Source organism: Tachysurus vachellii, chromosome 17, assembly GCF_030014155.1.
Source record: "Tachysurus vachellii isolate PV-2020 chromosome 17, HZAU_Pvac_v1, whole genome shotgun sequence".
NCBI lineage: Eukaryota > Metazoa > Chordata > Actinopteri > Siluriformes > Bagridae > Tachysurus > Tachysurus vachellii.
This window is the reverse complement of record NC_083476.1, coordinates 10,004,391-10,018,666: the sequence shown is the minus strand read 5'-3', so window position 1 is coordinate 10,018,666 and position 14,276 is coordinate 10,004,391. Positions and strand designations below refer to the sequence as shown.

Sequence of the window (14,276 nt, the reverse complement as noted above, 5' to 3'; positions counted from 1 at the left end):
CCACATACTGACAGAGATAGTTAATGGCCCATAAAAATGTTCATTCTTATATTGTTCTTGGATATTGTAACACACATGAAACACCTTTGCTAAATCATTCCTCAGCCAGATTCATTCTTTTGACTTCCTTCTTTTTATAGTGTTAAAAGAGGACAAAAATTGTTAACATTTGTTGATTAAAGCGAAACAGAACTTGCATCATATACAAGCTCTTATTTTTTTGTGTAATAGTTCCAAATTGTCCAGCTACTACTGTACTTCTTCTATATTAGAAGCATCTGCATAAAGTCCTAACGAAAGAACTAAAATCTGTTATTTGAATCAAGTGATAAATAGAAGGTAGCTTTATCCTAATTAATAAAACTGTTATAAAAATCTTCAAATGATTATGCTCTAATGAAATAAAGGCATGTTTACCTTTTTTCCAGAGGGACAATGCTGAATGTAACATTAAGCCATCCATGATCTTTGCGGATGACTAAAATGAAGACTTCACATTTAGGTATGACATAATGTGTAAACCATGACACATATGAGCATTTGTATTTGAGAAGAGGTGAAAGATACTAGGAATAGGAAACTAGCTACTTCCCTCCTCTGAAGTCTTTCTTTGGCCTGTTAGCCGTGCCATCTGCCACACACACTGGCCCTACCTACAGCCCACACTCCTTCTCCAGTTGGCTGGAGATTGAAGAGCATATGTGAGAGAAGCATACATGAATATAACAATGCTAGCCATTGTCTCAGAAGTCACTAGTAAAGTGATTCAATGTTGTGTTCACAGCAAAGTTGCAACTTGCATTTCCCCTCCTACAGACAAAAGCCACTGAAATGACTTAACTCGAACTTGATCAACTTATCAACTTCAAATTCTTCTGAAATACCAGTTCCATCCCTGTTTACAGAGGGAAGTCAAATGAATAAAGTCATGTACACCGGGAGCAGTGTAAAATACCCCTTCTATGATATTAAATAAGTTAATAGTAGATAGATAAATAGTAGTACAGTAAAGCTACAGTGACCATATTTATCGCTTTGCTAATTATTTTGAGAAGATAATCATCAACATAGTTATAACTTGTTGCTAATGCTTTTGCTATTGTCTCTAATTGTTGCTGCACTGCAATTTTATTCCAAAATTTTGCGTGTAAAGTATGTTTGAAGTTCACTTTACCAATAGCCACTCAGTCTTATAGCTGTAGAAGATGAGCTTTAGTCGAGGTGGAAAATGACTTTCATACATGCAAAAAACCTCTTACAAAGCACCACAAATGCAGCATTAGATAGCTATTCAAACATCAAATGGAAAAAATCAAAGGAAAATTTATGTGACCAGAACAATAAACAAACAATGTGGAGCTTCTTCTGAGTGGGTTTGTTAGTGGTATTGCCACAAAGATTTGGCCCGTTAATGTGTTGTTTGATTTCATAATGAAGTTAGAGTCTTCTTCTCTTTAGGGCTTTCTTTTGAGTGGGTGACTGTGTTGATGTAGTCAAAGCTCAGCATGTTTGTGTGCATGATGGTTATAAACAGAGTGTGAATATGTGTTTATGCCACCAGGCCCCTTTTAGGCCTGTGAATGTGCTGGGTTTGTGCATGTAAGTTTACTCTGCAGTAAACAAAATGTAGGATAAACTACTAACTCACACAAATACTTAAATGGAATGGACACAGAAAGCTCTTCTAGATCACTCACTAATTTGGAGATTTGGCCAGTGGATAAACTTTCCCAAAATGCTATTAGAATATACTGTACTTTTAGTATTGTAGCAGTTATAACTATATAATTGCATGAATTTCTTTTTCACACATTTATTCCCAGCATCCATGCTAACGTCTATTAAGGATACCAGATACAGTGGAACAAGGAACATTGCCTTGTAGACACTATGTCTATTTAAAGCTTAACATACTGAACACACACGCATTCATTAATATTGTTACATCGGCAATTCTTGCACACACTCACACATGCACACAAACACACACTATCCGGGAGCACAATAACAGATTGTAGCGGGTACAGGCTGAGGACTGCACGCTGGCACTCTGTTTGTCATATTTCTTCTGGGCTTCGCCATCTGCCAGGGTGGCATTTTCATGGCTGTTTACCCTAACTCCCGCCAAGGAATCATCTGCCGCTGCATAATGCTTCCCTACGAAAAGGGAAAAAAGAGGGGAGGATTAAGTTGGTAATGCAACTGAGACTATTGCTAATTTGGTGTAATTGGGAAGAAATGAAGATAAATGAGGGCGAGGGATGGAGAGGCAATCAGGACGGCAGGCAATACAGCTGTGCTTTTGGCCAAACCTTCCCCCTTGTTTCCCCCTGTATGCTCTCTTTCCCAGTTCCTGAACAAGGTACACGCAAATCCAAGCTAATGACAAATATGCCAGGGTAATATGCGGCAGATTATTTACATTCAACCTGATTTCTGCTGTCCTGAACAAGAAAAACTGCCTGTCTTTTGGTTCATAAGTCTGAAATATACAGACGTCATCAGTGTTTAATATGTCTGATGGACATTGGATGTTAAAATAAACATGTAATATCGATTATGTCATCTTATTCATGTCATTAATGGTATGACTGAATTTTAAGTTAAAAAAGAATTAGATGCATAATCCAGTGACTTCATTTCACTACACCATTGTCTGTACTGAACCAGAGAGAAAAATCCATGCCAGTGAATTGACCTTCAGGTAAGCTGTTAAGCTGGATGATGCACATATTCATTTTTTTACAGTGGGTATGTTGTCATTAAAGATTCTAGAATACATTTTTACATTGCTATTTTGTCTTATTTTTAAAAGTTAGGAGCTTGATGACTACTACTTGATTGCCATATGTCAGCTTCATCCTCATTAGTGTTGTGGGACATGCATAGATTTCTGTGCAATTTCAAGACACATAATGGAGCTACCTGTATTGTAGAAAGTTAAAATTCATCAACTGTACCCTATTTTAATTAAGGGGAATTGCAGTGCACAAGGAATTGCTACACTGAAGATGCTACATTGGTGTATTTCGTTTGCCAAATACCCTACAATCTATTATTGGCACTATTCCTACTGCAGTCAAGCATGCCATAATGGAGCAGCAAATTCATCTGACAAGTCAACCTCAACTACACCATAGCACAACTCTAATTACATTCAATAGAGTGTGTTAGGTGTAAACATCTCTTTAAAGCTAGGCTGCAATTAAAAGCCAAGCTGCACTATAACACTGTGTAGTGTGATACATTTAGGGAAATAAGGAAATGTATTTACTTGCAATAAATAAATAAAAACAAAAATTCATCAGGGAAGAGAATGAAAAATATTGAAATCATCAGTTATTAATTCTCCCCTGGAATGTGAAAACAATCCACAAGAGATTTGGCACAAAAGTGTATGAATTGAAAGTGCAAATGATTGAAGAGCTCTCTTAATGAAGTGTTAATTGCAAGGAGTCAGATGAAGGTTGTTGTAAAGTAGCTGCTCTGACAGGAGAAAAGACTGCAGTGCAATGGATTTACCAAAGTGGATCAGTGCGGAAATACTATATTTTTCTTGGTAAGAAAACCTTGTGCTAGTGGTGCCCAGGGAATTCTGGGACCCTGTAAGCAGTTTTATATGTTTTGCCAGCCATTTAGAAAAAACAGGTGTTTAACCAAGGACCATGGGAAGATCCATGTAATATTATTAGGAGATTCAAGAGAAAATTACCAATCATTTGTCAATAATTTAACCATTACACTGGAAAAAAAATCAGAGGCAAATACCATTGGAATTTGGAATGTGATGGTAGTTTTCTCTACTTCACATTAAATGTGAGGTCTAAAAGAAAGTGCATTTTAGGTGTTTGCATATAAACACCACCTCATCTTCATATCCACACCATTTTGTAGTGTAAAACCATGTAGGGAAACTGAAAGCAGGCAGAGTGAAAATGGCTTTAAATATCCAAGAAAAAATGTTGAATCTGATATATGAAAAAGAAACTTGTTACAAACTTTTTTCCACATGTCACATTTAACAAGCTGGAATAATAGTAGCAGAAATAAAATGATCTCAACATACTGTGTAATTATTTCCATCCAAGTCCATTGCTTCTTTCACCACTGCCTCTCAATCACCTCCATTATATTTATGCATCCATCTCAAGCTTAATGAACTAAGCTTACATCTGATGAACAAGCTAAACATCTCAGCAGCCTCTCTAAATGAGTCCTATATTGTGTATAAGATGGCACAGTCTTTCACTTACCCTTATAAGAGTAGCACATTAATGGTCATCAGAGGACTCTGTTCTCTTTGAACGGTTTACAACATCTCGTCTTTGATCATAAGTAGTACTCACTTCACAGGGAGCTTGAGAAGATGTCTCTTTGATATTGCTGCGCATTTACATGTCAATGAGTGGCATGGAAGACGGGGGCCAAACTAACAAAAAAGTATCTCTCTATCTGTCTGAATGCCGCACAATTGGTGAATGTGCCAGAGAACAAAAACATATACAAATCAAATAAGTAAATATGCAAAACCAGTAAACAAATGAAAATGAAAATTTCTTTCTTTTCAGTAGCTTGATTCACAGATACAAGGAACTCGCCGGGTGTTTAATGTTTTCTCTGCAGTCCATGGCTAATTTGGCTAGAATGGGAGCCAAAGTCTGCTCCATCTTTATGGACTTTCATTAGATGACATTTTGAGGCTCATTTGAAATTAATCCCTGCTTGGACCCTTGTGGCAGCTCCGTTGTCAGGTGGATGACAAATGAGGCAGTACATGGGGGCTCCGGGTGGACACATCCACCCATCCTGCTTGGCCTACTCTGTTAATACACTATCATCTGGTCAAACAGACAAGCAATTCCCAAATCTCATTACCAACAGGAACTATGGATCATTACATGGAATGTATTCCCATTAGCTGGACCAAAGGTTGGGACTAAATAAGGATGCTTTGGATACATGCCATGTCATACTGGACACTTTGTTATATGCAAACCTTTTATCATGCACCTCTCAACTTTTTATTTTCACTTCAAAGTGGAGGCTTCTAAGTATTCAGATTCTGTATTCAGTGAAGATGTAATGTATTCATTCAATTTAAACAATTGGCTGATGATTTGAGTCTTTGAAAGGTTCATCTGGGTTGATAGACTAACTGTTTATCCAACACTTTGCATCCAAAAATTAAGATGTAAAATCTATACTGCTTAACTATGCACAATATACAATAACTGAACACTGTATTAGGAATATGTATACACCTGTTCATGCAATTATCTAATCAGACAATTGGGTTGCAGCATTGCCCTGCATAAAATCATGCAGATAAGGACCGGAAGCTTCGGATAAAGTTGACATCAACCTTCAGAATGGTCGAAAAAATTCTGATGTCAGTGATTCTGATCATGACATATAGTCTGGTCAGATGAAATGTATTTCTGCTTAATAAAATTAAGAAATAAAATTGAAATAACTATGACAACCTCTAGTAACATGTGTAGCTATAATATAGGAATAAATTAAAATATGAATAAACAATGTTTGGCAGATCATTTTATGGCCACTTAACATGGACACTTAACATTTCATGGACACTTTAAGTGTAAGTGTTTAGAAGTGTACTTGTGTAAATCTATTTTTGAGATATGAGATAAATATCAAAATAAAATGACTAAGTATGTTCCATTGTTTTGTGTCGTATAGTAGACAAAATACCCAATAGTCAACTGGAGGACACACAATGGAGATGTTTGATACATAAGCCATAGGGACAACAGTTTCGGACTCAAAGCTCACCTTCAAAAATTAATTTAATAAAACACAGGTTTATGTAATTCAAAAGTGAGAAAATGAATAAAATGAAGTTAAGAGGCCACATGGGGCAGTAATGATCTGTAATGATCACTGATCACTGATCAGTAGTTTTTAAATATGTAAAGGGGCCTGAATATTAGAGTCATTTCTCATGTTCCTGTCAGAGTAGAGAGGACAGTTTAAATGAACAACAATTTCTAACAGATGTTTTAATTCAATGTTCAGATTCATGGCATATATTTTAACTCAGTAGTCAAAGGAAGATTTGAAGATATCAACATTGTGCCTCAAAATGGCATGATGTCCTGAGATGATCCTGAATTCAGATTACTGTCTATGAGGAATTTTGCATCTTCTCATGTTTTTTGGTGTCTCTAGTTTATTCCCAGGTCTCAGATACATGCAGGAAGGTGCCTTGTCCCTAGAATGTGTGTGCATGATGCCCTGTGATGGTGTAGCACATATCCTGGCTTTGTTCACCCACCATGTGCCCAGTTCCAGACATTAGATCTGGGCCCACCATGACCCTGGCAAAGAGGGTAATTAAGTTGAATGAACAAATGAAGAAATGCATGAACTAATGAAGAAATGCATGAATGGTGTTTCTGACTCTTCAGCATGTTCTGTGAACTAAAAATATTGTATTTCTGAATTAGTCAATATTGCTTTCTAGGATATCAAGAGTCTTTACTCACTTGTCACTGTCATGAATTTACTTAAATTTACCATTGGATCACATGAAAGCACTGAAACAGGCGATAAATCATTATGTAGAACATCTGTAATACCCAAAGCAGAAAAGAAATAAACATAACAGGACAGAGTGAACGAGCAGTCTGTTTTTGTAGGAAACAATGTAAAATGATTACGAACATAAATGCAAAGAAATAAATGAAGGAGAAATGGGAGATACAAAAAAATAAAAAGAAAATGCTGACCACTTTGGTAGTTGGTAGGCATCTGAAATGGGCACACGTACTTCCATAAAAACACACCCACACATATCCAGTGCTGAGCGTACATTCCAGCTTGCGCTCTTACATATTCGTGACCTCTCTTTCCAACTGTTCTACCACCACTTACCCCAACTCCATGGCTCTCTCTCAGTATGCACATATATACACACCTGTTTTTTGCTAACTCTGCAAGTCACATGGATGACAGATTTTAGAGCTGTTTAAATTATGCATGACATTTCACTTTTAACTTGTCAGTTGCTCTAGCAAAAAATATATATCAGCTCCTCTCTGATGTCATTTGTGACAGTGATTCTCTCTGACAGTTCTCCATTAGACCAATGAGTCTTTCTGCTCAGCTATATTTCTGCCGGTGCTTAGGACAAAAAACACATGTTCCTTCTTTTATCCTTTTTTTTCTTCCTCACTCATTCCTTTTTGTTTTTCAAGGATGCATTTATATTTAAAGACACCATTTAACAAGAACTCCTCTGGTAACTGAAGCATCCATGGTCTCTAACTCCAAAGTGAGCTCCAGGCTCAAACTTCCTCTGTTGTGTTAACTCTTGAATTATAGGTTATTGATAAAAATATTGATTTCCTTTCCATGCAAGTCTGTTATGTGCTTTCTTGTTTCATACAATGGATAAGAGGGAAATTGGAGATTGAAATCTTACCTGAGTACCTAATGCAGATAAAACCAATGTTATGCAGTGTGAGCTACCTAGATCTCTTTGATGTTTTTTGAAAAGGGGGGAAAAAAGCAACCAAAATAGCTTTTAGGAGCATAAATGGAAGGAAAAAGTAGAGAAAGAAAAACAGGAGCCTTGTCTTGGCTCCTGAGAGAGAGAGAGAGAGAGAGAGAGAGAGCCAGACAGACAGACAGACAGACAGACAGAGAGATCAACAGACAGACCAACAGACAGAAAAAGCAAGACCCAAGGGTCACATTTTGCCACAAAGCTTTAGAGGGTATTTGTTTAACTTGACAGATTTAAGGATGCATTGTGACGGTCTCTTCTTGGGACAAGTTTCAACCCAGATCAACTTTGAGAGTAACTTTAGCAATGGACACACTGTGATTAAAAAACTTCAGTAACTCTGGCTTAAATCTTACCTAAAGGAGTGTTGAATAATAAACTCTAACAGAATTCTATCTAATTATAATCCTATCCCATTTACAGTATTACTGTTAAGGTACACTCAATTTATGACATTATAAAAGCAAGGAAAAAGATTAATGTTCAATTTTATCTTTGGATGCATTATTGTAGGCCTGACTACTGACTGACATGGCCAATGAAACCTCCTATTTTTATACGTTCTGAATATTCAGACTCACGCAAACTGTGTGTCTGTGCTTGCTGTTGTTCACTGTGATAAAGCGTGTGTGTGTGTGTGTGTGTGTGTGTGTGTGTGTGTGTGTGTGTGTGTGTGTGATGAATGTGTCTTATTGGTAACATAACAATCTAAATGCATGGTCAGGTGGTGAACATTAAGGATGTCATTTGTCTCAATAAAGTACGTCTAAAACACAAAAAACAAGAGAAAGGCAAGGATAAAACTCCTTTACGTGTGTGTATGCATGTGTGTGCTTGTGTTTGTGTGTGTGTGTGTGTGTGTGTGTGTGTGCATGTGTGTGTGTGCGTGCGTGTTTTGTAGACTTTTATGTGCAGCATCTCTCCTGATTCACACTAAACTCTAATCTGTCTCCACACACCAGTGGCCTGTTCATTCCATTTTGACCCTTAATGCAGCTGATGTAATTGTGATTGACTGGTAGAAAGAGGGAACATTTGTCTTAGATGAATTGTGATGGATTGTAGGATGAAACTGATAAACTGATTCAGTTCTACTGATTGATTCATCTGGCTCACAAAATAGTGATTATAGTGTCATTGTGAGAGTGTGTGTGTGTTTGTGTGTGTTTCTGTGCACGCATTATTATATAAAGGATATATTTGTATGGATGGTATAAAATAATCACAACAAAAGTATTCAGTTACTTCAGTACTCATTATCGTTTAGATAATTTTCCTAATTTTTCTGCTAGCAAGCATCCATGGAAAAAAAATACAGTAACATTTATATGAAATTGTGAAATATGAATTTATATGAAAAGGAATTTATAAGATAAGTTCAAGGTGAGGGATTAACTATCGCTGAGGTCACATCAAAATTAAAGATCCTCAGAAAAATATACCACAAATGTGTGTGCGTTTAGGGCTCTGACCTGCATTTGAGTTAAGCTCTTCATTTTCAGACTCTGTGCCATTCTGACTGCTTGCTCCATGGAGGCTGTTCATGGCCATCAGGTTCATCTTCTGCAGCTTCATTGCCTCTGCCATAGCCGCTGCTGTAAGACCTGGAAACATTAACATGTCAGCTATCTGCATTTCACACACAAACACATCCATTATCTCACACTTCTTTGGTATATATTGTAGGCACCACAACACTGAACTAGATTTTTTTTTTCATTTACAAGTTCTTTTGAATATGTGATCTGAGGAAAAAGGGAAAAACATTTTTTGTTAAAAAAAAAAAAAAACAAAAAAAAAACACATAATGGAAGTCAGTCAAGTGTATTTTTGTCATTTCAGTTCAGTCAAATGTATTTCAAAATGTAATTATAAATCTGTACAAGTTAAACTTTGAGAGATGCCATAACATTTTTAGATAGGAAAATTGGATTATATGATGGACACTGACACAGACCAGTGTGTTTAGAATCACCAGTTTTTTATTTAGAATCTATTTTATTATTATTAGTCCTTATTTTTAGTAAGACAATTTGCTATTTACTTATAGGACATACCTGATTTCTAAGATCTTTTTTTTAAAGCATAACCATTGGTTATGTCTGATTTGATTAAAAACCTACTTTCTCTGACTCCATGTTCACTGAACTCCTGCCTATGAGTGTGTGTATACGTCCCAGGAGGACATCCCTTTTCTCGCATACTTCCTGAGCCCTACCTTCAGCTCATCAAGGACTCTACAACCCCAGAAGCCATCATCACTCAGCTCAATTAGGCCCCTAATTAATTCAATTAAACAACGGAGGGGTTGCATTAAGTGATTCATTAAGTGACGTTGCAGGGTCTTTCCTGAACATTATGCTACTAACTTCTTTATAACCCATTCTAGTGGAAAAAGAAAGTAAAGGCTCATGTCCTTCATCCATTTTTTTGTCCCCAGGTTCAGAATGGATGTCACCTTGATCTACTTCATTAACAGTATCGCCTCAGGAATATATGGCATAGTACAGAGAAAGAAACTGGGGGATTTTTGGGGAGTTAAGCTTGGTTGGCACACTTTTATTCATTTTTTGGTCTTTTCTGCAAAGTGAGCATAAAAAGCAATGCTCAATGCTCTTCTACAACACATGGTGTGAAATTACCACAGAGAAATTGTACCAGCTTCAGTATTTAACACCAGATCTAAAGCCAAATACTTCTAAGAAAATAATTCCTACTTTAAAATGAAGGTGGGTGCAGACACATGATATTCACGTGTATATAGACAAAAAACACACTGGTCTTATGCTTCTCGGATGATCCGGCTAAAAACAGGAAATGCAGAAATTGGTTAGTTTCCATGTTTAATCAGCACAGTTTTCTTATTTAATGAGTTTTCTTTTAAACTGTAATACTGCAGTTAGCCACCATCTCCAAAACAGATAGCACACACAAACAAATGCTGGCTATAATAAGTAAGGACTGAAATTTGAACTCAATTTCTGTCTCTGAACTTCTTTGAAAATACAATCAAACAGAAAGTTCAGACTCATTAAAATCTTTATACCTGCCCAAAAAACTAACTATTAAGGTTTAGCCCTTTTCCCAAGCAATCAATTGTTCTGTTATGCTTTTGTTATTTTATTTGGATGAAACATCTGTCCAGAGTAACTCTTAAGTGAAGCACAATCCTCTATAATACTGATACTCTTATGCTGATGGCAATACAAGAGCCACAAGACAAGATTTCACCAAATGACCATTAATGAGAGAGTGATACAGTAGTTGTAGAACAAACTGAAAGAGCCACAAAGTTGTGGGGCTACTTCTCAGAAATGCTATAAACATCAGGAATGTCATTTATCCTTTAGACAAGCTAAGTCATTCATTTGTAATAAAAACCTGCAAGTAAGGCTAGTGACCGCTGGGGCACAGATTGCATATAAATGCCAGAAGCAAGGAAAAAAGGAAGGAGGTAAAAAACACAATAGGCACATTATCCGATGCCTCTGGAGGAGAAAGCTTGGAGATCAAACAGCGTGTGCAACGGTAATTGATGTTCGAGGGAAGTCGCGACCCATAGAAATGGGAGCAGGCGCATGAAAGGGGAGAGCCGTTTTTGTAGAGGTTGGACAAACAGATTGCTTATTGTTTGCCTTTCACATGGCTCTTCAGACCAACAACTGGAGACTCACACCTTTAAAACTCCTGCTTTTGAAGACTAGAGATCTGTGGCAGTGAACAGATGAATTGACGACACTAGGTCATGCTAAGTGGCTAGGAGGATCCATCCATCCTGTTTTTGGAATAAGGCAGGTTCATCTAAGCAAAACTTAATAATAACAAACTTTGTGCAGATATGAAGAAGGGCTTTAATCTGGGGTCTGTGTGTGGATAGTGTGTGTATCACAGAGGTCAGGCCTGAACTAGTTTGGATTCCTTTTGTGTGACGTTGCTGAATCAGCCCCCCTTTTCTCTAAAACCTAGTCAACAATGTCCCATTTAATTAAAGAGTGGTACAAGAGGTGGGTTCTAGAGGTAAAAAGGTCTAAAGGAGCTTCTTTTGATCTCTAAATGAAAGTTACATCTGTAGCTTAATTTCAGCATTCAAAGGGTCACTGTTTTTGGCAGGTTGTAAGAAGGCTTTTTCTGTGCCTTTTGCAGCATTAATGAAATTGCTGCTTCTTGGGGTCAGAAGTGACCAAGGTATGCACCACCTGCCTGCTTCAGATATGCCACATTCTTGTTTCAGTCCTAATATCACAGAATGAGTAGAGGAGGCAGATCATTTATTGTGTAAAGTAAAAATAAACAAAACCATAAAAGAAGAACTATTATCACGAACTGTAGACACAAGGCAAGAGACCTACAGACTATAGACAATAATAATGCACAGAAAAAAAAGAACTTTGATAGTGGTGCTAAGAAGGCAAAATGAGACACAGGTTAGTGACGTATGTAACATGCTGGGGCTGATGGGTGGTGTAGTTCTGTGCCCTTTGGTACACCTATGACACCTAAAAAAGGAGGAGGTAATGAGAAATGAAATATAACCAAAATTTATTTCTAAATAATTAAATAAATACATAGATATCAAGAATAACAAATAACTTTTCTAATGTAACAAAGCCTGTTCAGTTTTCTGCAAGTAAAAATACTCATGTATCTGTAGGAATAATTTACCAAAGTAGATTACACTGTAAATTTCTTAACAGGTAATGTTTTGAAGAAAAAAAAAACAGCTTCTTTATAAACTTTTGGAGATAAACACCTGAACTTTACCATTTAAGATCAGCCTAAGATGCCTATAGACCTTTTATGGAGTGTAGATTGTTCACTGATTTAAATTAAAACTGATTTCTACTCACTAACCCCAGATTATTCTCAGCATTACTCATCTTTGGTGTTACAATTCAAAAAGAAATGAATGAACTTCATGGTTAGTGCACAATAGGAAAAGATATGAAAATGTAAAAATGTTGAAAACTTCCATATTAGGTATTTTTTATTTCAACGGTTCAAAGGCTCCAGCAATGCCAAGCTGTTGTGCCCCTTAGCAAGGCCTTTAAGCCTCTCTGCTCCAGGTGTGCCATATTGTTCAGGCCCCATCTTCATAACAAGCTAAAATATGCAACATAAACACTGGAACATAATGTGTTTGAGACAATAAAGGATTTATTCTTCTTTAATAAGAACCCATGAGAAATCATTATGTCATTTAGTGCACAATACAAAATAAAATCTCAGAATCTTTTCAAACTTTTTATACTTTTATCTAATTTATAGATAAAGTGCATTAGCAATAGCAGTATTGCATTGATTCAATTTTTACAATTCAATTTATTTGTATATTGCTTTTAACAATTTACATTGTCTCAAAGCAGCTTTACAGAAGTATGGTAACAGAAAAAGATTAAGAAATAAAAATAAGAATAAAAATAAATAAATAAATAAATGGCAAAATTTTTAAATGAGCAAGCCGGATCTGATGGTGGCAAGGAAAAACTCACTGAGATGATATGAGGAAGAAACCTTGAGAGGACCTCTTTGATCTTCTCCAGTGCTCCAGTGCTCCCTGATCCTACAGTCTAGATGTTCTGTGTCTGTGGACTTCCCCATCCCTCATCAAATATTTATAGCTAGTATTTCCTGATGCAGTGTTCAATCAGCTGGTAGATTGTTCACTTGTAGCCCTCACTGACACTCAAATAAACACACTGGCTTTGCAATTGTATATGACAGTATATACCAAAAGGAAAGGAGGCAGATAACAAAACAGTGATGAAGAGTAAGACAAGCAGAAGGAAATAATAGGTTGTGAGAACAAGCTTGGACAGATCAGAAAGATGGTTACTTGAGTACTCTGTCTCTCACCCACTGAACGCATTGTTGAATTTTGGATTTCTCTCTTTCTTTGGGGATGGAGAGTGAGGGTGTAAGTGCTCCGTTTCACTTTGTCTCATGGAAGAGAGAAGTATCAAATTTATACCTGATAGACAGTGAAAAAGAGGTGGGAACAGCCACTATTCATTTGTATTCTTTAAAGAGTAAATATTACCAGTCAAATTCACTTTTGGATGTAAATTGAGACAGTGGAAAGAACAAAAAGAAGAAGAAAAAGAGAAAAGTGAGTAATGCTGTATTTACTTTACTCTGGAATTTCTGAATGAAAATGGGATGAGATGAACATCCAACAAAGACGGCCAGCCAGCGGGTGAAATTGAACACTCACAGTTTCAGTGCTGACAAATAGGAAAAGAGGGAGAGCAAGAATGGGGTTTGCTAGGAGTAGAGGAATAAAAGCCTGAATGAAAAGGAAAGACTTTTTTCTGGCTCGTTACTCTGTCGGTTGTGCAATAAGCTGGCACAGGAGGGAGAGAATAGAGTGTACAATCTGGGGTGTTTAGTTTGTACATAGCTTTACAGTTTGTACAGTTCAGAATAAAAAGATAAATAAACTTGTTATATAACTGCAGAGATATAAACAGGTATAATTTTACATAGTATTACATAGCCCTAGTATTTTACTCTTTAAACAGCCTTAACCCTGCAAATCTGAGCATTATATCTGAAATCCATATCAAGGTAACATCAGAATTTGTGGAATTTTCTTTTGAATTGAAATGTGTGAGTCTGTGTGTATTTAGCACTTTTTTATTTTCGTTCACCATTAACTCAAAATAATCAGTCTAATCTAGCCAGTATTTTTTTTAATCTCTAACAAATTTCAGATTTATTATAATGGCTACTACAATCAAATTTTTAT

The 14,276-nt window shown here is 36.5% G+C and overlaps 1 protein-coding gene across 5 annotated transcripts in view; it reads right to left on the bottom strand.

Moving 5' to 3' along the window:
* dacha (dachshund a) overlaps window positions 1–14,276 on the bottom strand; it is a 109,638-nt gene that overhangs the window by 28,122 nt on the left and 67,240 nt on the right. For all 5 annotated transcript variants that reach the window (XM_060890929.1, XM_060890930.1, XM_060890928.1 and 2 more), the window contains exon 3: window positions 9,004–9,135. In XM_060890929.1, the coding sequence (XP_060746912.1) occupies window positions 9,004–9,135 (132 nt within the window). The remainder of the gene's footprint in view (window positions 1–9,003; window positions 9,136–14,276) is intronic.